This window comes from Leuciscus leuciscus, assembly GCF_965113295.1.
Source record: "Leuciscus leuciscus genome assembly, chromosome: 14".
NCBI lineage: Eukaryota > Metazoa > Chordata > Actinopteri > Cypriniformes > Leuciscidae > Leuciscus > Leuciscus leuciscus.
Window position 1 is genome coordinate 22,682,444 of NC_138738.1, and position 27,875 is coordinate 22,710,318.

Sequence of the window (27,875 nt, forward strand, 5' to 3'; positions counted from 1 at the left end):
CCCCTAGATCCCAAAGATATATTTAAACTTAATTTTATCGTTGCAATAAAGAGCCTTAAATCCAACATTGAAAAATGGAGGCTTTTGCCTTTATCATTAATAGGTCGTGTTAACGCTATAAAGATGATGGTCCTTCCAAGGTTTCTATATTTGTTTCAGAATCTACCCATTTATCTTACTAAATCGTTTTTAAAAAATCTAGACTCTATTATTTACCCTTTCATTTGGAGTTTTAAGACTCATCGTATCTCAAAGGCACACTTGGAAAAATCTAAAGAGATGGGGGGGTTGGCAATGCTAGTCTTTCAACATTATTATTGGGCAGCAATTGTAAGAGCCTTGATGTATTGGAGTAAAGATTCGCAATGTCATCTTGAGACTGATGATTTTCCTACCTGGATTCATATGGAATCTCATTCTGTAATCAAGAGCTCTCTTCCTGCTTTATTACTTTCCAATTTAAATAGTCCTTTAAAGAGCATTACTAAAAATTTTGTAGTACATAGCTCTTTAAGAATATTAAAACAAATTAAGAAATTTCTTGGTATCACACGGCCTTCCCTTCATTCTTCAATTTGTAAGAATCATAATTTTACACCCGGTCTGAGCGATAGAATTTTTCAGTTGTGGAATAACAAGGGTCTCTCTACATTTAATGATCTATACACAGATGGTCTCTTTGCCTCTTTTGAACACCTACTTGCTAGATATAGTCTTTCTCACTCTCATTTCTATCGATACTTGCAGATTCGGCATTATGCTCAGCAAGCATTTTGTGATTATAGGATTCAGCAGGAAGAACACCGCTTCTTTAGCCTAGTGCGACAAGCACCTGATTCTAGGCATATGGTTTCACAATTTGTTTCTCTCTTCTCTTCACAATTAAACATTTCTTCTGATTATCTCAAGGTAGCTTGGGAAAAGGATGCTGGAATCATCATATCTGACAACCTCTGGTCTGAAATCCTACAAAGAATACACAGCTGTTCTATTAATGCAAGACTTCAGTTAATTCAGTTCAAAATTGTACATAGACTGCATTATTCTAAAGTTAAACTCCACAAGATCTACCCAGAAGTGTCTCCAGTTTGTGATCGATGTCAGGGCGCAGAGGGAACTTTATCTCATTCTTTTTGGTTCTGTCCAAAACTCCATAGGTATTGGCAGGATATATTTTCTTGGTACTCTGCGGCATATAACCTGGATGTTTTGCCTGAAGTAGAATTGGCCATCTTTGGTTGCTCTGGCACAGTTTCATCTTTTCCTTATTATGTGCAATTGGCTTTAATGCTGGGCATGATGGTGGCTAAGAGAATTATATTGAGGGAGTGGAAATCCACTGTTTCCCCATGTTTCCAGAGATGGCTTGCTGAAATGGCCTCTGTCATTCATCTTGAGAAAATGAGGTTTAATGAAGCAAAGTCTCTTAATAAGTTTTCTAAGATCTGGAGTCCCTTCCTCCATCAGCTTAATAACAGTAGCATGTAATGGACTTTGACACATTTATAATACTGTGATTTTAATGCTGATTCTATCCCCTTTTGTATGTGTTTGATCTTTTTCCTTTGTAATTATTTTAGGCACTTATGTAATTTTTAATGTACTCTGGCCCTTTTTCTGTGTGGGTGGGTTGGTGGGTATGTTTTGTTTTGGTTGTTTTTTTTTGTTTTTTGTTTTCGTTGGTATGTTGTTGTTGTTGTCATAAAACCAATACAATTAATATTGAAAAAAACTCAATGGTAAAGATAATTTCTTTGTTATACAAACAGTGTATGGTTTACGGCCTTTTCTTCAATATTTGGGAAAGTAGGTGGCCTGGAATTTTTGATTAGATGTGCCTTTGAGTTGTCCAAATTACCTCTTAAATGGTCTGCATTCCATCAACTAGTTCTCCTATGTTGGAAATAAGCATTTTATTCACAATTTTAATCCACACAAAGCTTGTATTTGGAACAATCATTTTATTCTTCACCACAACAAATCTTTATTTTATGAGAACTGGGTTCAATATAAAAAAAATTCCCTTTTGGACGTGATGGACAACTTATGGTATTGTTCTCAATTAAAATGATTTTTGTTTAAAACATGGATTTGTATGTCATCCTAAAGAGTTGTATACTGGTATATTGGTAAAAGGGATTCTTTCACACTACTCTGTCTGTGACATTCTCTCTCCCATGTCCTTGTCTGGGTGAATTATCTATTAGAGATCATAAATGCAACAACAAATATATGAGAAGTGTCTTCATTGATAGAATTCATCCAAATATAATTAAAAGTTACTATATTTTCAACGATTGTGACCCGAAAGAGGTGAAGGAAATGAGAATGAGTTATCTTGCCTTTCCAAGTCTCCCTAAAGCAAAAGAACTTCATTTTAAAATAATAAATGACATATTCCCATCTAAATAATTCCTTAATTCAAAATTTTATATAGAAGAAAACTCTTGTCAATTTTGTGAAACTGATATTGAAACCACTGAGCATATTTTCGTGTATTATAATTTTTCAAAGTTGTTTTGGTCTCAATTGTACAGTAAAATGTCAAGTGTGAATCCCCTTTAATACAAACAAATTAAGTTTGGTGTACTGAAGGAAGATTGTTCACAACACTACTTGGTCAATATCCTTTTTGAATTCGCTAAATACCTAATTCATAAAGGCAGATTTTTGAAAACCCCTCTGTCCTTTCCTCATTTTACTAATTTACAAAGCTTTTGCTACTTCTCTTTGTACCCTTTCAAATGAAAACGCTACTTCAGGAGCCAGTTTCTTCAATGATCTATATGTAGCCTACCCTATAGCTCCTTGCTACCCCTTGCAATTACCTACTTTAAATGTTGTTCTTTTAATAATTTGAACATCATTATTTTATTTATTTTTTACTTTTTTTATATTCATTTATTTATTTTCTCTTCCTTGCCTTCATGATTGTATATTTGATTTGAAACTTCATTGCTGTTACTTATTGTAATTTGCAACTACGTCTGCCTTTTGAGAATTGTAAATTGTTAATATTGTTTGTACAATGCCTATTAGGTTTGTAAATGTGTCTATTTCTCAAAAAAAAAAACACAAAAAAAGATGCTTATGCAGGCTTATGCTTATGTTCAATCTGGTCCAGTTTTCACTCCGGTAAAACTATAGCGTGAATGTGCGATAATTAAATAAGTGAAGTAACCTGACTTAATTAATTGCATATTTTACCATCCTAAATATTGCATATGTTTACCATATATTATAACACCTGTTTTTTAATCCTTTTCTTTTCCTTGTTTTTATTGGAATATATAGGCTACATTGGATCATGTGCATGATCTAACCAGTATCTCTTGTTTTCTTTACATGTTCACCACTTATGAGATTAATAAATGTCCATATTATATGAACCTCTCTTATTGTCTGCTGATTCTTTTTGCACCAGTCTTGAATACAGGGTCATGCTGCATGCACTGTATATACCAAACCAAACAAATACTTTATTTACATAAAGGGACTTTGTACCAAACCCTTTCAGTCACAAATGGAATTCTATATTGTTTTATTTTAAAATATCAGTCTGTTAATTTCTCATGTTACAGTTCAGTAACTCCTGGCATGCAAAACTAAAAAGCCTGTATGCACATCTTGATCATAGAGACTAATAGAAATCTGAAACAGAAATAAGCTCATTACAGTCATAAGGATTGCTAAGGCATTTCAGACCAGTCTATTATTCAACTGAGTATACATTTTGTGCAAGTGAACCAATAACCCTTTGTGACCCTGGAACACCAAACCAGCCACATGGGTAAATCTTTTCAAATTGAGATTTATACATCATCTGAAAGCTGATGTCCATTGATGTATGGTTTGTTTGGATAGGACAACATTTGGCCGAGATACAACTATTTGAACATCTGGAACCTGAGGGTGCAAAAAGATCGAAACATTGAGAAAATCACCTTTAAAGTTGTCCATTTATGTTTGCGATTGTGCTGCATTCACAATCACAATGTTTTATATATTTACAGTAGGAAATATACAAAATATCTTCATGGAACATGATCTTTACTTAATATCCTAATGATTTTTTGCATATTAGAAAAAATCAATCATTTTGACCCATATAATGTATTGTTGGCTTTTGACACAAATATACCTGTGCTACTTGTGACTGGTTTTGTGATCCAGGGTCACCTTTCTGGATTAAAGTGTGTGTGTGTTTCCATTCAGCATGTTGTGACATCATGAGTCATTGACCCAGTCTGCCGTCTCACAAAGCAAACCTAATACTGCCTTTTTTCCAGCACCTCGTTTATAAATATAAAGAGAATGAGAAATAATCAGATAGTAGTCATGGTTTTCACACCTAAAGGATTTACAAAAAAAAGTTAGAGATGATGTAAAAGCAATGAGTGGCACAGAGTAAAAAAGTTTTTTTAAACAATTTACAAGTTGCTAAAATCCCACAAACATCAAGTATAAAGTGAAATGTATCTTAGTAATTATTTAATGTTAAAAAAAAAAAAAATAGGTCTACTAGTGAGTGAAAAGGGAGACATGATGAGAAAATGTGTACAATAACATTTTCAGGATTGCATAATATACCCAAAAATGTAGGCCTAGATCAACACATATTACCCATCGCATTTGCAGATTATAGAAAATCTGTGAAATTATTAAATATATTAGTTTGGAAGAACAAGTGCAAGTTCCTTTTAAGGCCATTAAGAACATAATTCAGCTGATGAACAGACAGGTCTTAAACTATTATGCTAAAGCCTGTAAATAACCTGAAATACTACTTGTTTGGTACATTCATTCACATTGAGTTTACATTCAGCCTCCTGCATTTTGACTCCTTTTTGAAGCACATACAGCTTAATGTCAGAATAAACATCTCAAACTTACATTGCAAACACAGACTAGAGCATTCCCCTCGTCCAAAATGGATTTCTTGTACAACAGGCAGTGTTATCAAGTTCCAGTTCCAGCTCTGATTACCTCCTTTATTCTTCTCATTTGTCTCTCCTTACCTTTCCTTCACACGCCATACAACAAAATCCTTACATATGCACCTACAAAAATCTCTTTCCTCTCATCATATATCACAACTCTGAATGGACAAGCTCTGATGGCCATCAAATGTTTTTCTTTTTCATCAATAGCCCTCTCTCATCACATTCCAGTGCAAACTCAGCAAGCATCAATCATCCATATAACACAATACACACTGCGTGAACACCCAGTGCTAAAATATTCACATATTAGTTGGTGCATATCAGTACCCATAATGCCATTCCAGTGAAAACTCCCTTGTGTCGTACAGAGCAGCAAAAATGCCCTTTAAATGTGCATGAATATTTCACCAGTATATTTTAGATTTTTGTAACATGAGATAGGTGCACAAAACACCAGCACATTGTAGTTACTGTGCATTCAGAGGCACACGTCATATGAGGTTCAGTGCGACCTCAGGGGGAGCTTTAGGTCCTCTGTTAAGTTTCTAAACAGCTTATGACAGGCTTTTAGGTTTTGATTTCCAGAATAGATGGGTTGTTGTCCAGAATGGATAAAATGATCTTGTCCATGTATTGCCTGAGACGGAAGTTGATCTCCTCTTGTTCTTTTAGGGCTTCCATCAACTGTGGGAATCAAAAGTTATAGAATGATTTTTGACAGGTCATCAAAACTGTCAATTAATTATAAACTTCAAATTAAATGAAACAGTTCTCCAAAAATGTTTAAAGTTTGAAAAACACCAAATGTTGAAAAAACTGAGGAGGGCTTGTGTTCATCACACAAAGCTAGGGTATGGTTTAAAAAAAAAAAGTTTGTTCCACAAATTCTGCTTTATTTCTCCTTTTCTGTTCCTCAAAGTCATTCAGGTTTGGAATGACATGGGGGTGAGTAAATCACAATGTTCCTTTTAAGGTGAACTATTCTCACAAAATTAATTTCAATTGTTCACAGTATATTGGACTAAAGGTCATTTTTTAGAGAATGATCCAGAAAACAACAATAACAAAAATGCTTCATATTGTTCTCTTGCTCAGACGTACACATTAAGTTCCTCTTGTTTGACTTATCAGCAGATCAAGGTCAAGCACTTCTCTTACCTGGTCACGGGAGGCATGATCAATCTCCATGGCCAGAGACTGCGCTTTTGTCTGAGTGGCAAACAGGTTTTTGGCCTCATGGAGGCTCAGACTGAGAAGCTGACCATTTAGATCTTCATTCTGTTCTCTCAGTTTTTGGTTCTCCTGTGATAGAAAAGTAAAGAGGATGGAGTTACAATTACCCCAAAAAGATGGCCCAAGAGTCATCTTGCTTTTCCTTTTTATTGTGGCCTAGTTGTGACTGAAACAAGAGAAGTTTGTTAGACCAGCTTCTGCTGGCAAACAGAAAGCAGTTATCTGCAGATGAAGAATCTGGATTGAGATGATTACGCAATTAATGTAGATTGGAAGAATTTTCAGATCACATTCTTATAACAGACATACACCAAATGTAATACTACTAAATCTTTATTTTCACAATAACTATATTAGTTAATAGCACAATTAGTTCTAGCCCTCCATTTTGATTGGCCAAGCAGTGTGTAAGAGTGCTCATATTGAGTATAATAGCAGTGGGATATTTCACTATTTATATCACTCCAGAATACCTATACAGAGATGTGTGATTTTGCATGGGTGATGAGTGTTGTTGTTTTTTTTAAAGGTTGGAGCATCAATGGGGAGCTGGAAATGGAAAATTAGAGAGGTGTGAAAACAGAAAGCTTTGAGCAACATGCCCAGTGATTCCGCTTTAGGCACAAGGTGATTTACTGATATTCAGTACAACAGAACTTTTGTGATATTGTCTAGTTATCCTCTTCTTTTGACAGCAACATGGAGCTACAAAATCTACAACCAAAAAAAAAACCTATATTAGGTGTTAGGTGAGAAGAAACGGCAGCCTGGCAGATCATCTGAAAATACACTTCTTGTGAATGAACATATTAGTGGTTAATTAGATGATATTAAGTCTGCACAGGAATTACAGTTTACCATCAGACTCGGAAAGAGTCGTGCCCGAGCAGACACAAGCTGCTGGAGGTCAAAGGGCATGTCCTTGGAAACACTCCTCTGCATATACACACAGTAAAAAAGATGAAATAAGAGACAGAAAAAGACAAAAAGAATTCATTTTGGGATCACTGTTTTTTATGGAAGCTTGTTTCCAGCACAAAAAAAAATTTATAACTGCAACATTTATCTCACAATTTAGAAAAATTCTCGCAATTGTGAGCTTATAGCTCACAATTAGTGGTGCAACGGATCACAAAACTCACGGTTCAGATCATTTACAGTTTGAATCACGGATCCGAAATTTTTTCGGATAAGCAGCAAAAACTACCAGACTAACAAAGTAAACAAATTGTTAAAGACAAATGACCAGTCAGTATTAAAATAAGAACAATTACAAGCATAGCTGAAAACTATGTACCTGCATATACTACAGTTAGACTTTGTATAGACATTTTATAATTAGGCCTAAATGTAAAATAACACTAATGTGTTCACTGTAGAAATAAAATATATGTTAATCTTTGTTAAAGCTGCATTTTGTTGTTTTATTAACATTAATGACACAGACAGCAGCAGGAATATTAGGCTGAATGCACGGACCGAATATATACTGACACAACATCCAGTATCTTTCTCAGCTGTTCATTTACAACATAACCGAGAGAATACAAACAAAACTGTCGAAATATCCGTCTCAGCAAGTATGTATCTGTTCAAGCGCAAGGAAACACGAAAAAGGAATCAATTCCATGTTTGTGCACTATCTGAAACTTTCCCCTCTCTCTCTCTCTGCGCGCGCGCGCTGCGGGTGTGTATAAACTTGCAAATCTGACTTTCTTGCCATTATGACTTTATTACATGAAATTGCGACTATCACACGAATGAATATATATATATATATATATATATATATATATATACTGTATATATATATATATTCGTGTGATATATATATATATCACAAAGTCAGAATTTGTGATATATATATATATATATATATATATATCACAAATTCTGACTTTTTTCCCTCACAATTGCAAAAAGAAGATATAATCTCAAAATTGCGAGAGAGAAATGTCGCAATTCCACTTTTTATTCTTTATTCTGTGGTGGAAACAAGCTTTCATTATTATTTTTTTTTTATAAATTTTAAAACAAAAAGTGGAGACTGCCTGAAGGGAATGAAGTTCACAGCCTTTACTGGAGGAAACAAATAGTAAATAAAATGGTAAATAAAAGTAAATAATTCCTTAAATGTGTTTTTATAACGGTAGGCATATTTTTATGTGAAAACATTTGTACTCATTACATTTTATCAAAGATCTGACCATGTGGGACTACTGTAGTCAAGGCCATAGGAAATATACATGCTGAGAGATCGGTTACCAGCTTTCCACCTCTCTCACCTGTTTTAGTCTCTTGACCTCCTGTTCCAACTCACTCTCACGTGTTCGAGTGCTGTATTCTGATAGGCTAATGGAAGATCTGCGAACACGCCCCATTCGTTCTGCCTCCAGCTTGTATACTTGGAGGTGCTCCAGCTCTCGCCTAAGGTCTTCAATCAGCTGAACAGAAAATACACTTTTAAAAGCACTTCAAAATCACTAAGCTACTGAACTGAGAACACTTCTGTTTGATATGTAGTCAAGGACAGGATTGCTGTATTATGGACAGAATAAGACATGGTAATTCTGAACTAAATTAATCTATTAATTTCAATATACTAGCAATTCTCAATATAATATGCTCCGGAGTCTTCATACAGTTTGTGTAAATGTATCTCTGTGTTTGACTTGTATGTGTGCACATTTTTTAGGTAGGCTACGCAGCCCGTTCAAGCCTGAGGGCAACTAAAGCTGGACAAGGCTCTGCCACTCTTTTTCTATCTGTAAATATATTTGAGCTACTAAATACATGGCATAAAAGATTAGGAAGAGCTTTTGTCAACTTGCTGAATAAACGATTGTTTAAATCACTGCCATTTTTACAGTGTTTACATTAAATTTACTTTAGTGACCAGTGGGAAGAACCACGATTCTCTCAATCTTTACATAAGTTTCTATGGGATTTTCTATAAATCAAAAGTTGCCAATTTGTACATGAAAAATATTCTTATAAAATGCTAAATGATTGCACGGTATGGTCATAGTTCTCAAATCATTATAATAAAGACATTTCTGTCACTAATAGGTTATTTAGTATGTCCGTTTTAACTAGTGTCAAAAAATAAGCACATTTTAGAACATGGTCTTACCTCCTGCATGGTATCTTTTTCCTTCTTAAACTCATTTCTATTCTGTCGTAGCTTGTCCATCATCTTCTTGTACAGATCCATCTCATCCTTCAACCGCAGGCTCGTATCCTCCAGCTTGTCTGTCATCCGCTGCCTCTCCTTCACACACAAACAGGACATTTAAGCAAGTGTACAGTTCATTTGGACAATTACTTGACATAATAGGGATCTTAAATAAATGACGGGTTTTTTTTAGCTCTCTGAACAAAACAATTAAAAATAAATCTGATATAATAGTGAAGGGGGTGGATTGGAATCCACTGCTGCTTCAATGTATATGTAATGAGTGATTATAATCAAGGTCTTATCAATATTTTTCCTTCTTAATATCACATGAGTTGAATGACTTCTCTAGGCTTGTGAGAATTTACTTTGTTATAGAAGTTACCAGTGTGATTACTGAAATGTTCTTTTCATGTATTCTCTAATGTCTGTATTTGATATGAATGCAGTAACAGTGCTTGCTCATTTAGCCCGGCATCCAGAAATGAAATATGGAAAGATGTTTTGTTAAAAAAGGTCTTCAACATGCGTCAATACATACATACATACATACATCTGTTTTTCTAGGGTACTCTGACAACTATGGTCACAGGGATCACTGAAGTCTTTAGTTTAAGGGACCATCTCTTTGTTAAAACCTTACTTTCCAGTTAGACTAAAGTGTAGCTCTCTTTGAGAGAAAGAACGCATTATCTTGATGTTTTGAGAAAACTCTCCTGTTTATAGTTAGAGCGTGGCCAAATCCAACCTTGGAAAAGCTGTGTGTCAGTGTGTGTGTCAGTGTGTGTGTTAGTCTTCTTGGTTGCAGGTTAAAGAACCACTGGCATTATTGGAGATTGACTGAGTTGTTCTGGACATGTTGGCGCCCAGCAACCCAAATCTGAGAACTGGAAGGTCACGATGCCTAACTTCAGGGTCCGAGTGTCAGCTGTATAATCGATGGAGATATGTTTCAGTCTATCTGTATATGAGTGGAAAATTACTATGTTTATCTATTTCATAGCCAATCAGAAACTGCAACTAGTCCTTGGGTCCTAAACCGTTTGCCCCTAACAATAGTAAGTTGGCATTTAGTTGGCAAACCCCTTTTGATCAAATTCTAACCAACATTCAAGAATGTTGTAAGAACTGCCAGATGGCTTTACGACCCAGAACATGTGTTAGAAACAAATTTTGTTCTAAACATTTAAAAGGTACACTATGTAACTTTTGGTCCTCTAGCGCAGTGGTTCCCAAACCTGTCCTGAAGGCACCCCAACACTGCAAATTTTCTTTGTCTCCCTAATCAAACACACCTGATTCAACTCATCAGCTCATTAACCCATGAGATAATGAGCTGATGAGTTGAATCAGGTGTGTTTGATTAGGGAGACAAAGAAAACGTGCAGTGTTGGGGTGCCTTCAGGACAGGTTTGGGAACCACTGCTAGCGAAAAAAAAAAAATGGTTCCTACTTATAGCTAAAAATCCTACTGCTCATTAAATGTTCACTACAAGGCTTATGAGTTATACGGTAACCAGTTTAGGTGGAAATTATTTTACTGTAGCTATACCCATTAATAGACACGGTACTTCCTTGAAAATAAATTCCAGCACAGTGCTACAACAACCCATAATGAAATGACCCTTCACAATAGATAATGCTTTACAATGAACTCTGTTAGAGCTACATATGGCAATTTATCCATTCAATAAAATACCTTTCTCACCTGTTGAGTAATAAAAATGCCATCTCCGGGTAGTTTTTTTTACAATATTTTAAATTCCTCAGTTCTCGCCATCTCCGAAAAGACAAATCAATGTTGATTCTCATTTTATTGTGAGCTCTGTCGCATTCTCTTTTTGCCACAGACTCTCCTCTGCGTTTTTAAAACGGGTATGAGATTTAGCTGCTTTGTCAACCTTCTTGCTCGTTGTGACATCTAAACTATTCCACTCCCACACCATACACGCGTCAAAGTGACCGGAGCAACTTTTCTTTATTTACGGATATGACGACACACACACGGGCGAGTGACGCATGTACGCAATTTTCTGCGAAACCATTTTAGAAGAAGGATTGATGATGTATTAAATCATTATTTAAATTCTGTTTATTTTGAACACAAAAATGTTCATATAGTGTACCTTTAAATAAAGCAGTACCATTACAAGCATTCATTCATCCTCATTTACATTTACTTCAACCTAAATAAAAATGGTCAAGAATATGTATAGTAAAACTGTCCCACCTCATCCAGTTTATCTGTCTGGGATTTTAGTCTGTTCATATTCATTGCCATCTCTCCATTTTCCTCCTCTAGATGATGTAGTCTGCCGGTAGAAAAAAGAAAAGAAGCCTTCCATCATACTACTGATGCTATAAGTGTCCACTGCACAATAGCTCTGTGAATCAAGATCTCAGGTTTCTAGATATAATGTAATGGTCCCTTCAGTGGCTTAACGGTGTTGCTTTTCTCTCTAACACCCTTATGAAGGACCATCTGAGACGGCTTCATTAGTGCACTATATACTGGAATATACACCAATACTGGAAGACCTCCTAGGAAGAGTGTTTAACTCTTCCCCTGCCATTGATGGAAATTTCCATCATTTGAGACAACGTTTCCTTGCCATTCACGGAAATTGACGGCTTTCCGTGTTTTCACTGTTATACCGTAGGGTGCGCTATGACACCTGAAAGAGTACTGAATCTCCTGATCAAAAGGCATGTAAAAAAGAAGCAGAAACAAGCGATATCATATGCAAGCACATGCATAAGTACAATAAAGCGATCATCAACATTAAACGGCATATAAATCAAAACTGCCAAATGTTACTGAATGAAATTTCGACCCAGGATGAGCTATAGGACTGTGCAAGCATTAGGGGTGTTGATGGACTCGTCTACTTCATCTACTGTATGTTTTGATCATCGTTCTGAATCCGATCTGGATGTAGTATTTGACAAAAACGCATTTTTCTCAGCTTTTTGCTCAAATAGTTTTTTTTTATGAAACTTTCAAAACATTCAAGTGTTGATAAAAAAGAATGCATTAAGATTGAATAAAATGGGTTTATTTTGTTTAAAAGCAGAGGCTCTGTTCTTTCTTTTGATATATTGCATTTTCACATGTTCATTCAACAAAGTATTCTGGGGACCATGAACATTTTGTAAAAATTATTAAAAATGCTGGTGGTGACTGGCAACTAAATAGCGGGCGGACAGTGGAGTGTAAAACCTGCCTAGGCAAATATGTAAACTCAAAATGAGGTACAGTATAATTTTTTTTTTTAAATTAAGCATTATTGTATTTACTGCATGACAAAAAAAAATTGCATTAATATATTAATATATATTCTTTATACATTTACTTTAGAAGCAAATTTCTATAAAATTTGTTTTTTAAAACACGGAATTACATTTATTTTTGTTATCCTATAGTACAGGCAAATAGTTTTATTCTTCTTCACACTACTGATTAAAAATGTGAAATAATTAAGAATTTTTTTATGTTTTTGAAAACGTCTCTTATGCTCACCAAGGCTGCATTTATTTGATCAAATCAAAAAGTAAAAACAGTCATATTGAGAAATATTATAAATTCTACACATTTATTGTGAAATACATGAAATACAAGTGTAATTTATTCCTGTGATGGCAGTTATGCTGCTTAATACTTTTGTGGAAACCACGATACACTACAATTAAAATGGTTGGTGTATATAAGATTTGAAAAAATGGTTCACGATTTCTACAAAAATATTTTTTAAAGTTTATGCTAAACTATTTTTAGCATTGATAATAAGAACCATTATTAATTGAGTACCAATAATAATTGATAACCAAGCACCAAATCAGCCTATTAGAATGATTTCTGAAGGATCATGTGACTGAAGACTGGAGCAATGATGAAAACTCGGATTTGCCATCACAAGGAATTTATAATTTTTTTTACAAATGTATTAAAATAGAAAACAGTTATTTTAAATTGTAATAATATTTCACAATATTACTGATTTTTATATATTTTTTTGCTGTATTTTTAAATCAAATAAATATGCCCTTCGTGGGCATAACAGACTTAATTATTCCAAACTTAAACCTCACTAAGTTTTTAGTTCGATTTAACTAAATTGAGCTTGTTTTAAAAGGTATTTGTATATTTTTACCGTAGAAAAAAAATGATCCAACAAGACTCGAAATTCTTAAGAAAAAAAATTGCAGTTTTGCAATTACAATTCATATTGTACTGCATTGTTATTTTTGTCTCTCACCGATTTGTAAGCAGCTCAATCTGTGTGTTCTTGTCTTTCTCCAGTCGACTGTAGGCCTCTCTGTGTCTCCTGAGCTCCTCCTCCATTATGTTTTCCTCTCTGGTCTCCTGGTCTTTTAGCTGCTCCTCCAACTCATGAATCCTGTTCAAGCAACAGTCCTCATCATTAACATGAATCTTTGACAGACCTGCTGAGGCACGTTTTGACCTTTTGGCATTTAGCAAATGCAAAACTTTTGCTAAGACAATTTTCATAGAACGCTTTGCTAGAGGAAAGAATCTGCTCTTTAAAGAGACAAGTATGCAAATACATATGCATATAAAATAGTTCCAATGAAATGAACTATGTGTGGGTGGGTGGACCTTGTATAGCAATTCACCTGTGGACCAACTGTATGTTTTCCTGTTTCAGCTTGGACTTCACATCCCCGTTCATCAGAATCTCATTTTCCAGTTCTGTCACTTTCTTGTCCAAATAACTCACCTGTGTAAGAAACAACAATGAATGTAAATCTCAATATTGGTGGCTGCTTCTGTACCAGTCTTGTCTGAATGACTATCAGCACGACCATGAAAAAAGTTTTGCAACAACAGAACATGTTAAAGGTTTTAAAAGTGTTTGCGTGTATAAACCTGTATTGATCCGGTTTTAAATAAATATAAGAAACAGGTGTTTTTCAACTATGAGCACATTTGGCCCTGTAGACATTTAGAAAATAAACTCTGCTCTGAACTCTCTCTCTCTCTTTGCGTCTGTGTGTGTGTGTGTGTGTGTGTGTGTGTGTGTGTGTGTGTGTGTGTGTGTGTGTGTGTCATTATAATCCACGATTTCCACAACAGCTTTACTTGCCTTGTACCTTGAATTATGTACTTACATGTTATATACTGCATTTAATAGCATTCTGTGGTGAAAATGATCATGGGCGGCGCTAGGGGTGGGCTTTTGTATGTTTTTAGCAGAGCCATAGAAGTTTTTCAACGGCTCTGGTTTTTAGTAAAGCCCAGAATGTTTTGTTACCTTGTCTTTCTTATAGATCTGAATAATGTATCTGAAAAATAAATGTGAATATGATTACAGCGTCCGCGTTTACCTAATGGTGACAAGTGCATTTTACAGGATTATATTTATATTTTCTCCCTTTGTATCAAAGGTACTTGCAACGTGCTTTTGCAGTATTGAGCCAATCACAGACGTCTGTTGAACGAAACGGCCAATCAGAGGCGTTTAAAAGAGTTGCTGCGCTTAAGATCTGTTTTGCGCGTTCTACACTTTTGCGATCTTGTCATTATAGCCAATAAACTGTAGATGCAAATAAGAGATATTTCACTGCAATGTATTTGATATTCTTGATGCTGCTCTGTAGCGCTCCATTACGCATCGCCAAAATGATTAAAGAAGGCGGGGCTTCAATCTTATTCTGAAGTCGAAAACGCAAAACGTTTCTTGCACCGTCATATTCAGTTAGCATGAATCATGGAAATGAAATGATAGCATATTTTCAATTCAAAACAGTTGTCAAATATTAAACGTTTATATACTGCATTTTACCAGGCATTTTTTCACTGTTAAAACTAGCGTCGCGTAGGAACAGTCTTCAGTGAACAGTAATGTGTGCATATTTTAAAATAAAACATTTATTTACAAATAGTTTAAATTGATTACTTCACAAATAAAATACATTTATATAAAATATTAAACATTTATGCATATAAACAATGTTTTGGCAACAAAAAGAAAAGTTTGAAATGTGTTAATTAAATCAATCCATGGGACAAAAAAAGTGCACAAAGTTGAAGAAACACCCAGATACAGACAAAATCCAATTTAAGTATCAGCATCATCTGGACCCATTTGACCCCCTGCATTAAGAAGCTTACACATATACGGATGTGATTTCCTGAGCAGAGATCAGTGCTAAGCATGCGTTTAAAAAGACACTCCAAAGATAGTCTGTATCGTTGATGCGGTTTTCACAGGACGATCGGGAAGTAGATGAGTGTGCTGTGAGGGGATTTTACCTTCTCAGTAATGTCTACTTCACAGGAGTCAATGCTGTCATTGAACAAATCCTCTGTGCTGCCGTGACTACTGCTGAGGTTACTGTTGTGGAGCAGCTGCCTGTTGGACCCACATGCATACACACAAAAACAGGAACAATTTAATCATAGAATACTATCATGCATCGCAATAAGACATAAGGCAATTATATTTTGATTTATCACACAAAACACCAGTTCATTTTGTGTACCCTCAGCATTCAGATCCCATGCTGACAGCTACATTTTGCAAGAGGAACGTCCCACTTACCTCTCTGCTCGGTTCTATGGATGGATTGGACTACACTGCAGCATCAATTACTTGCAAACTACGCTACCCATACTGCATCACTGCACCCATCCATTCTATGAATCTACATTCAATGCCTGTGCATCTTTAGGAGCACTGCGGTTACAATCGAGAAAAGGCACTGACCAGCAGAGGCATTATGAGAGCTGGAGCAGTGCCCGATCCAGTCGACCCACCCACACAGAACCAAAAAGTACTCGTCTAAAAGACACATGCGCATGCGCAGGCATGAAGACTATTCTCTTGTCCCACTTACATTAGGCTCTGAGAGCCGTTAACTTGTGTGTACACAAATACACATTCACACTTCTGCAGAGTCAGGTCTTGGTTGTCACTGTTTTATTTCTGTCATTGTCGTTAACGCAATGACTTCACACATGAAAATACATTATACAAATTACACACATTGGTCTCTCCCTCTCTAGCTCTGCTTTCCCTCTCTCTCTCTCTCTCTCTCTCAGGTCAGCTGTGGAAGGCCATTTTAATCTTGTCACTGTGATTTAGAGTAGGAGACTGGTTGCCAAAGGGACAAGAAAAACTGCCATTCACCCACACAATTTTTGCCTTTACACTCCCACACAACATTTGATCAGATTCTTACAATTAAACACAAGAGAACTGTCTAGACCATACACACACACATACATACACACACTGCCCGGCCCCCCCCAAAAAAGTCACTGTTTGGATTTAAATAGGCAAATACTTAAGGATAATTATTGCAGTGATTATTATGTTTCTAGTATGTTATATGTTTGGGTACAGTTCTTCAAACCCTAATTGATGGAGTGAGTAGCTTTTTATTTCTTAAACAACCATGTAGGAAGACACATCATGGCCAATAATCCAGGATGACAAAACCAAGATTCATCAGGTTCAAATTGTGAAAGAATGGTTGGGAGGTAGCATGAAGAATTGTTTTCACGCATGAATTGGCACCTCTGAGTCCAGACTTTAAATTCTTTGAAAGTCTTTGAGATGTGCTGGAGTGTAAACTTTACAGAGTGTTTGACTCTTGCATTGTCAATAAATGTGATGTTATTTCCATCAAGAGGTGCTTCAATTTTTGGTCAAAATCTATATATTCTTGACTTGACTCGAATATATTATATATATATATATATATATATATATATATATATATATATATATATATATATATGTATACACACACACACAATAATTTACTATAGCTTAATATAACCCTAACTTTGTCACAGACATTGTTCTAATTATCACAAATAACGGATTTCACCCTATATTTCTTTGTGTTGATATGAGGAACAAATTTCTGATTTGGTGTGACTTTACTGAGGGGGTTGTTGGGGTACATTATACTAAAAATCTTTGCAGATACTGGTCTGGAACACATATAAATGCAATGCTCCACGGCTCTGCTTTTTTATTTCCTCTATTGTGAAATCTTCAGTTTACTTAACTTTGGAGTCTACAATTTCACTAAAATCATTTAAAAAAATAACATTTTGATTCGAATTGACACGTTCATATTTTCATCTTCCCTTCCCAAATTGTCTTCACCTCGTGATTAAATATTTAGCCTGCCAGATTAATATTGATGAAATAACTTACACAAATTCACATAACACAGTCATAGCAGTGAGGGAGATGGAAACAATAATGATTAACAGCAGCACTACACAAACAAACACTGAGCAGAGTGATATGGAGTGACCTACCTTCCAAATGCAGTGCTGGAAATCTTTCTGTTCGGGCTAAAAGAAAAAGAAAAGATAGATAGATTAAACATAGTATAAATCTCACTGATGAAAACTTTTTTTTTTCTTTTTTTTTAACAACTGTTCAGTAAAACACCATATATGTACATATGAGGGTTGGCTTGCATAATTTTTTAATAATAACATAATTGAATGTTTGACCTTGACAAAAGCAGCCAATGCTACAATTGTGTAAACATTAAGAAAATCATTGTTAAAGATTTACTTCTTCCAAAATGATGTTACTTTCAATTAAATCAGTTAAACATTACTTTCTTTCTAATGAAAAATACACAAAAATAGATTTGTACAACAAATATTTGAATTGTAATTAAACACATTGTATATGATTTCAATTATAGTATAGAGTCAAGATAGTCAAGTGCTCTGATGTGGGACAGATCAAAATACAGACAGGCAAGTTAATAGATCTCAAAACAAAAACATGGGATTTGTGGACCTTTAAAAAAAAAAAAATGGGACACCAAATTGTACCTTATCAGTGGAAAGAGTCATAGGCTTTATTCCATTTTTGGACATTGCACTTAACCCAGGCTCACCCACAACATATTTGAATATAGTGTCAGCCTTGACACGAGTTCAGATACCTCCAACCTTACCAATGCTCACAAAAAGTCTTTAAATAGAGTTTTCAAAGAATTAGAAATGTATATGGTAAAGCACATACTACAATTCATTAAACTCTCTCCGGTTCATACACACACACACAGATTTATTGCCGACAGCTTTTTTCCAGCAGTGACAGAATGAGGTGTGAACTAATGCATTTCTTGAAGCAGTCTGCTGACAGAGCATTTAGCTTTCATTCCTCCTCTCTATCCCTCCACCCATCCTGTCTTTTTTCTCTTTCTTCCCCTTCTATCTGATGCCCTCTTCCCAAAACAACATGAACAACATGTTCCATCTAATCTAATTCCAATTTCATCTTTTATTTTGAAAGGCTAAGATATGAGTGGCTAATTAAAGCCCCCTCAAAAGAGAAAAATGTTAAAGTAAACTCACTGACAATCTTTGAAACCAGCAATGATGAAGAAAAGAAGAGAAGATCTGGTTGTATCTCCGGATTCTCAACAAATCATCAGAATCCAAAGGCTTGCAAGTTTGTTCATGTGTGGTTATTGATGCGAGTGAGAAAGAAGAAGAGACACCGAGAGACAGCTAAATAATAATGCGTAGAGACAGATTAAAGTGTGGATGTGTGCAGGTGCTAATAAAGCTCTAATGGGCACTAAAGTGGTGGGCTGGATGATGTATGGAAAAGAGAGCAAATCATTAGTGGTGCAGAGAGACTGCAGCAAGATATCAGAGCCCTCATATACTGACATTAACTCCTAGAGAAAAACCCTGCTTCTATCACCCTGACGCTTTAATATTGTCTATTGTGGCCCCGGGAAGAGAATGAAGAACAAATAACTTCTAATCCTCCCAGAGAGCCTCTAATGTGTATTCCAGGCCACTAAAAGCTTATTTCCCAGATGTGAGGGGTCACTCCTTTTACATTACTGAAGAGAAACTAGACAAGTCCATAACCACTAAACTTTAGTTTCAAAGAGCTAACTCTAATCCCAAGTCTTCCTTAGGATGAGTGCACAACCATTGTATGACAAACCCCTCTAGATGAAAAAGTATTTCATATATTTCATAACAAATGTAAACTGTAGTTGTACCTGTTAGTTTTGAGGTTTTTCAGCCTATTCTCCAGGTCATTGAGCAGACTGACCCTCTTACAGCACTGAGAGCAAAACACGTCCATCTGTTCTCCAGCGCGGCGCATCTTCCGAGGAGTCTGACCAGCACTGGATGGGTGAGAGTGAAGGTCAAAATAAGAACATAAATGCAATGTTCTCCCAAATGAAGAGCCAACATGTCCATCCAAACATCCCTCAATTGTATTTGAGTCAAGTATATTTCTAAAGAACTATTGAGTCTCATTCACTAATAATTGCGTGGATTATTTCGTATTTGTACGCACAGAACTTCTCACAAAAAAATCTCAGCCTGATTCACAACACGTTTACACGAACATGAATTTGTTCTTAACAGCGTTCTGGGGGCTCATTTATAACCGTTGCATACGCACAAAACAGGCCCTGAAAGAGGCGTACGCCACTTCCGACGCACAAGTTGTGATTTATAAAAACAAACTTGACGGGAAAAGTTGTGCACCTTCACGCTAACTCTGACCCACTCGTACGAACATTTTGGAGACGGAGCAGTTTGGCAACACCGAGGGTGAGCTGAGGGACTAACAGCAGATAAAGGAAAACCACTTTAAATCTTCATTATGAGTCCTAATCATAAATACAGTGCATGTTCACAATAACAGTTTAAATAAATAAAATAATGATTTAAACATGTTTTACATTTGATATACATATTTAGATTAAATATGCCATTCTCATTAATGGAGTTAAGCACTTAAATTACATTAAATCATTACAGAGAAGTTACAAAAAAAAAAGTATATTCTAATACAGAAATATTTGTAGTGGATGCGACGCTTTTGAACACTTTCCCTGTGGCATGCTGTGTTTTAATGTTTTAAACTACAGCGAGGATTGCTTAGCGCATGATAATAGCAGAACTTATGGTTTTAGAAAATACTTTTGCGCAAATAATGATCAATAATGCACAATAAGGCCTATCTGTTTCCATTAAAAATATTTAAAAAAATAAAAATACTATTTGGCCAGTGGAAAAGATTTAGAAAAACTTTTTCTGTAATGTATTTTATACTATTTGATTGATTTAATCAAAGCAATATTATTTTAGCAATGTAATGCGATGACGGCACATCCGTATCTCATATTTTCCTAATGTCTTGTACCATTAAAGGGATACTTCACCGATTAGCATTAAAGCGTAACTCTCGCCAAAATGCAACCTAGGGTCTTTTTGTTAATCTAACAGAGGCAAACTTTCGTTTAAACGCATAATTAGAATGGAAACGCCACTTTTGAATTTGACCGTATTTTCGTTTTCGGGCAATTGCCTTTTGAATGGGAGTGCTAGGGGCACGACTATGTTAGCATCAAAATCGCATTTTTTAAAACACTAAGAAGGCTCGACACAACATGAAACTTTGCTTCACGTGAACTCGAGCATTGAGAACATTGCTTGTGTACACAGAGTTTCCTAAAAAGAACGATTTTGAACAACTCACTGTAGCTGTTGTTGTTTCCGTCCGCCAGCATTTTGTCAGTCAAAAATTGTCGATTTCGGGGATGCCGGCGGATGGAAACAACAACAACAGCTACAGTGAGTTGTTCCAAACTTCCAAAGATAGAAAAATCAACATTTTAATTTTGGGTTATAACTTGATTTGCAATCAGATTAGTGCACATTAGATGACAGAACAAGCATCTTAAAAATCCACAGATTCTCTTTCATTTGATATTTACTACATTTCATTTAATATATTTTACAAACAAACATCTACTTCCTTACATGTTAAAAAATAGACATAATGGCTGAACAGACAGCAAGGGTAAAATGTTTCCCCTTTTATTATTAAAATAAAAATGAAAGTAATTTAATTTGGTTAACAAAACAATATTCTACTTTCTACTCTGTGCTAAAAAAATGAATAAAACCATTTTGGACAGTGTCAGGACTAAAAAGCATCATAGTGCTGTTTGAGTGAGGAAGTTTCCCACAGTCAGACCGTTCTATCCACTAATACAGTTACTGAAAGAAATCCTGTGTAATGAAGACTGATATCTGGATTTCTTAACTAATTATTCTTTCATTTTAAAGTAAATCCCTCTGAAAACAGACCTAGGGGCAGTCAGAGAGAGAAACACACACATAGACACACACTTACCTGGAGGAAACAGAGGAGCCCAGATCTGAGCATCCATTAATGCGGATCTCATCATCTGGACAGGGGTTGCTAGCAGTGTATTCTCCATCCTCTCCTTCTCCATAGTCCTCAAACTGCTCCTCATTTAATGAGGCAGATGAATGTGTAGATTGATCAGAAGTCTCGGAGCGATTACACATCTGACTAAACCTGGAGCAGTGAGAGATTTTTTTGTGTGCTTTAGGCTTTGTCTGTAGATTTTTTTTCCCCCACTTAAGAAAGCAATTATTATTCCATTCACGCATTCCTTTACAAATCAATAAATTCAGCCATATATATATATATATGATAATTTTTATCAAGCTCGTATATTTAAATTAAATAATTTCACTTAAATGGCAAAATGAAGATTACCTATTAATTGTCATTCAAGTGAAATTACTGAACTTAAATACACAAGCTTGATAAAAATGATCATTCTATAAGAAAATTTCAGATGGCATTTAGAGGCTTTTGCATCTGAACTCTTCATATAAGATAGATGATTGATGATTGATGATAGATGATAGATGATAGATGATAGATGAAAGATGGATAGACGGATAGATAGAGAGATAGAGAGAGAGAAAACGATAATAAGGAGTAAACGAAAATAAAAGCACTCACTTTTCTCCTGGGAGGCAAAGCCCAATCCCTTCCTCTTTTTCTCCAGTTCTCCCTCCATCTGATATCACAGATGACGGAGCACTGTCTACTGCACTGTCTCTGTCTGACTCTCTCTCCACCCCTCTGCCTTCCTCATCCTCAAGCATTGGGCCATCTAGGCACTCCTGGATGGACATTGATGACTGTAGCCCGGCCTGTCCTGATTGTTCTGTCAAAAAAAGAGAGATTAAACTGTTAGAATAGTCACAGCACAACACCTAACTAGGGTTACATAAGAACAGAAACCATTCTGAAAATACCAATCCAAAAATCTCTGTCAGAGATAAAATCTCGGTCACACTTAAAGTCCTCTTTAGACATTTTACTAACTAAAAGAAACTTAATTGAGTAGACTATTAGATTAGGGTTAGTGTTAGTAGAATAAGTTGAATTGCAATGTTACTACAGTAGGATCTGTTGGGGGACCACTGGGTCGCACCAGGACCCACAAAGAACTAGTCTGTGACTAATGACTCCGTGATTAATGACTCTAATGACTGGTAGTTGACATGTAGTTGCAAAGTTACTTATGGTTAGAAGAATGTTTAAAGTGGACTGTCGAAATAAAGTGTTATCCAAACAATTATGTGAGTAACAACTGCATTTATCCAACCACAAAAATATTTTGGTGTCTCTGCAGAGATCATGGATACTAACAGTTTATCTGAATGGTGCATGATATATTAGTAATATTTGTGACTGGAGGCATACTGTGGTTGAGTAACAACAGCAAATATATTTTTAAAATCGGGTGTTAAATACAGTACATGTGCAAAATTCTTAGCAATGTACATGTTAGATGTTAGTCTAACATCTTAGTGTGTTCATGTTAATTTCACATAGTTTTGAAAAACTTTTATTTACACCATATAAACGTAATAACTCTAAAAATGGCACGAGGTTTAAAAAAATATATTTTCCAAAAGGTTTTTTACATATGTGATTCAAAGTAAAAAAAATTAATTTAATTAATAATTGTATTCTTTTTTTTATTATTGAGTAAATATAATTTATTTATAAATATTGTGTTTTTGTACATGACAGTTTACTACCAAAATTAACCCTAGCAGTTCAATCTATCAGATATTTTAAAATACTTTTTTTCCTTTTTCTTTTTTTATTGGATCCAATGACTTTAATTAGATTTAGTTAAGTTTTTATCAGAAATAATATTAAATGTTCCTATATTTAAAACTTAGAAAGGAATATTTACATAGCCGGCCATGATAGGACCACAAAAAGAAAACACAAAAGTTTCCATCACAGCTACGGGCTAAAATTGTGTAGAAACCCATGTTACCTCTTTCCATTCTGTTTGGCATTTACAGACAGAACTGGGAAAGCATAAAGCATTCTCTTCCCAATTTTTAATCAATCAGACACTGTTTCTGCGGTTTACAAAACTGGCTCTACAACTAACAGTCACTTTTGTAAGTTGATCACACAGCAGGTGGGTGTGAATGTGTGAGAAAGAAAAAAAGTGCTTTTTAGTATTCTGCTGTGCTGAACATGAGGGGGTAGGGATACAAAATGCCAGTGTGTGTGGTCAGGGTGCTTGATCAGCGAGTGGTCCTACATTTTTTCTTTCATACTCTCTCACATTTTGTTGCAAAGGACAAAATCAAATCAGGTCACAAAACTGAGGTAATTATGTGCTCTTCTATTTGTGAATAGATCTCCTCCTCCACATTGACTGTCTCAGCAGAGTATGGTTACCCATATTTGAGCACCCGATTATAAATGCACACAACACGCCGCAGCGTGAAACATGACATTCAAAGCCCTGCAGGAAGCTCTTACATAAAGGATAGCAACATCCATTCGTAAAGCTAGAAAGTGAACCGTCTAAAACTCTGAAAGCAATAATATGCACTTGTGAAAAATGCACAAAAGTTCAGTGCTTGCCTAGCAAAAGCTGTTAAATTCGCATTTCACAGTGCAATGCCCCTTTAGGATAGCATTACATAATGGGCTCTATAAAAGAATATTAAAATTCATAATATAAAATAAAGTAGGATGGGTGTATTTTTCCGATGTTAAGAAAACTTTTCAGTTTCCAGGTACTGTACTGGACAATATGCCATACATGAAACTAGAAAGGTCTGAAATGCTGTCTGAAAACATGTTCTTTATGAACTTCTGAGACCTGACATGACTTTACACAATTAACAATTGTGCAGGTTATGATGCAGATTTAAGTTAAACTTTCTGCTGTTTTCTTTGTTCAACTGAAACCAGTTGGTAAACAGAGCACGAGGCCACTTCAAATAAAAATGATAGGATGAAAACAATAAACATGAATGATCAGGAGTAGCCTATCTATCTCTTTTAAAAAAGAAAAGAAAAGAAGTGCCTGAAGTGCAACCACACATGTCGGAGTGCTGCCCACGAGGATATTGGCTCTGACATCAGGAGGATCTCTTGATAAAATTCTGTTTATTACAGCACAGGGGTCAATGATGAGTTTTTTTAAAAAAAATTCTGTTGAAGTTGATGATAATAATAAAAAGACAAGACACTCTTTTTTAGAGTTGGCACTCAAATGTCAGGTTGATGCAACTATCCTGATATCCTAAGAAAAAGAAAAACATAAGAAAGAGTATAAAAAATTAAATAAAATAAAAGTCTTATGTTTTTCTTTAGTATATCAGGATAGTTGCATCAACCTGACATATAACACCACTAATTATATTATTTATTTATATTTATATATTTATATATATATATATATATATATATATATATATATATATATATATATATATATATATATATATATAATCTTTTTTAATTGTTTGCCATAATTTAGTTTGCTGAAAAACAAAACCAAACCATAAAACAGACATGACTGTGTGTCAAGGTCATTATCTTGAAATATCACATAATTTTACTTTTTTTGGACAAAGCAAGATTATTTCAGGTTATAAATAAATAAACTATAGGCTAATAAAAAATTTAAAAATGTTTTTACTTTGATTGTAAAACCACATTAAAAAATGTTTAGAGCCAATAAACTTGTTTATTAAATTGTATAATAAAAATACAAAACCATATAAAACCAACATGAATAACTAGGTACATTTCTAGAAATGTGAAACGTGTTTGTAAGTTAAAAAAAGATTTTTATTTTTCTTTATCACGGACACACTAATTTGTTGGCCACTTCGACATCTTTTATATTCTCATCTTTCCCAGCTGTCATTGAGTACAATATCTAAAGCTATTTTCAACACAAACACAATGTTGTTAAGGACTGAGAAATTGTGAAATAGCAATGACTGACTGTCTAGTTAAGGAGTTTTCCACAGATGCATTATGAAGACACAAACTCACCACCCAGCAGCCAAAATATAATACTTTAATGGGTTTCAAGGCCACTGTGGGCAGCTGTTTCATGAGTACATGAGCTAAACTAAATGAGGCTTGCTGCACATGTACAGTAAGTATAGGGGCTATTTTAGACAGAAAGCAAGCGGTGCCCCATTTATGAAATGACTTACAGCTGAAGTGAACAGAAAAAAACAAACTTGTAGCAGTGTTGTTCAAACACAATACTGGGATGAAATACGAGTAGGAAGAGTCAGCTTATATGACAAACCTCTCCACCTGCCTCTTACATCATTCTTGGAGAAGTCTTGATCCGTTTTGAGAAACACTGATCCCAAAACAACAAACTGGTATAGTCAGGTAATTACATGAACTACAAAAACAGAATCTAGGAAGGTAAACTCATGCAATATCACCAAGGAGAAATAAAAAAAAATATGATCCTTCCCCAGGGCAGAATGGGTGCAACTAAAGGCAACTATAGAATCAATGGCGTACATCAGGGTCTCCTAGACCCTTTTTGGAGTGTGACGTCTCATGTTCGCCCTTGAACTGAAGAGCCCTAGGGCCCTGTTCTCATTTCCATCTTATTAACAACTTATAATCATAAGCTCTATTTAACTGCTCACTGTCAAGAGAATTTAGCAATCCTCACTAAAGGCACATTTGTGAACCAAAGAAAGTAAAACGCGTTAAATGCAACAGCACTATAGACTATAGTGCATACACTCTTGGCTAAGATCATTAGTTTACACAGTCACCATATCTCAAGAACTTATGAGGTTTTGTGTCAAACGTTTAATTACACAAATGCACTGTAAAAAAATTTGCAATTAGCTATCATAACTTAAAATTTTGTTTTAGAATAACTTCCCTGGATTATAACAGTATTGTAGAATGTTACAATATTCTAATATGAACATGTTGCCATATATTTACTACTGTAAACTGAAGTAAAAGGTAAGTAAACAAAAAAGGTTCTATGTATTTAGACAAGGATAATATAATGAAGGTACATTTTTAAGACAAGTTTATTTCTCAAAAATATTAGGTTGGGGGAAGTCACATTTTATTGAAATGGGTTTTAATAGTTATAAACTTACTTAACTTAATTGCAACATCAGTTGGCCAACCCAATGGGTTGATATATTTCTGCTGTTTCATTAATTTTTTCATAATTGTTTTGGTATAAATAGAAATAAATGAATAAGCTTTATAATAGGTTGTTTAATGGCAGGTTTCTGGTAGTAAAATTGATTCTAAATGGATTTTAGAAACAAAAACTCTGAACGCATTATGTTTCCATCAAACCGAACTAATATTAATCATACTTTTTTTTAAACAAATAAATAGTAAAAAAAAAAAAAAAAAACCATGACTCTGAACAAAACATGATTGTTCCATTAGGTCAAAAACAGGCTCAGGTGTTTTTGTCACATAATGGGAGAAGAGGTTGCTATAGCTGAAGGATTTCTATGGAATGTTCTTAAATGTCAGCTGTAAGCTCAGAAAATCTTTGGACAATGCTATGTGTGACCTATGGGAGGTATAGCATGATGTCACAGCTAAACTACACTGCATCTCAAAGCTAATTGTGTCTTACAAAAGTTGTTATTCATCTTTGATTAAAATATCTAGATCCTAGAGAATTACAGTAGGAATTACATTTGTGATCCATGAGTCCATGAGACCCTTTAAGTCCATGAGACCATAGGTGTCCCATTTGTCATTTTAGGTTTCAGAAGGGTGCTCACGAGTGCCCCCTTTGAGGTCAATAATATATGCGCCCTCGATGCACACTTTTGCTGAGCCCGCACTGATGCGAGCTCTGCGATGCAGCAGACTTCTTCCCGACAGTGAAAGTGGCGTTACGTCACGAATGTGCGGACTCGTAGGAAGACCGCAAGTGCTCAGGGTGCCATTTGGAACAGGGCCCAGGTGTCCCCTGGCTTTATGAATGGGTCATTGAATCACTGACTCACCCAATTAGTTCAAAAACGGTGAATCATTCACAAATGAAAGACGCTGTGTATTGCTGGGAGACGCAACTTTTCTGCTTTGTTTGGAACTATTTTCGTTGGCAAAATAGAGCAAAAAGAGTCAAAATTGACAACGTTGTGTATAAAAATAGTAAATTCATATAAATCAACTTATTGTTTATTGAACTGTTGATGCATAAAATTAATTTCACATTTTGCAATCGTGCTGATATTCGACAGAATTGCTCATATGTGCTCATATGCTCATATGTGATAAGGGATGTCATTGTAGAGTGCGGTCTCGTAGAATTATTAAGAAGTTCTCGGACACACGCTGAGAATAGAAAGTTGA

At 35.2% G+C, this 27,875-nt stretch overlaps 1 protein-coding gene across 3 annotated transcripts in view; it reads right to left on the reverse strand.

The window, feature by feature from the left end:
* Positions 1-3,459: 3,459 nt before the first annotated feature.
* rab11fip4b (RAB11 family interacting protein 4 (class II) b) overlaps positions 3,460-27,875 on the reverse strand; it is a 41,229-nt gene continuing 16,813 nt past the window's right edge. For all 3 annotated transcript variants that reach the window (XM_082136901.1, XM_082136899.1, XM_082136900.1), the window contains exons 2-13: positions 22,179-22,386; positions 21,534-21,722; positions 19,378-19,506; positions 17,651-17,686; positions 15,626-15,725; positions 13,987-14,090; positions 13,608-13,748; positions 11,582-11,663; positions 9,310-9,447; positions 8,462-8,620; positions 6,102-6,245; positions 3,460-5,627 (exon numbers count right to left, since the gene is read on the reverse strand). In XM_082136901.1, the coding sequence (XP_081993027.1) occupies positions 5,511-5,627; positions 6,102-6,245; positions 8,462-8,620; positions 9,310-9,447; positions 11,582-11,663; positions 13,608-13,748; positions 13,987-14,090; positions 15,626-15,725; positions 17,651-17,686; positions 19,378-19,506; positions 21,534-21,722; positions 22,179-22,354 (1,515 nt within the window). In that variant the 5' untranslated portion in view covers positions 22,355-22,386 and the 3' untranslated portion in view covers positions 3,460-5,510. The remainder of the gene's footprint in view (positions 5,628-6,101; positions 6,246-8,461; positions 8,621-9,309; positions 9,448-11,581; positions 11,664-13,607; positions 13,749-13,986; positions 14,091-15,625; positions 15,726-17,650; positions 17,687-19,377; positions 19,507-21,533; positions 21,723-22,178; positions 22,387-27,875) is intronic.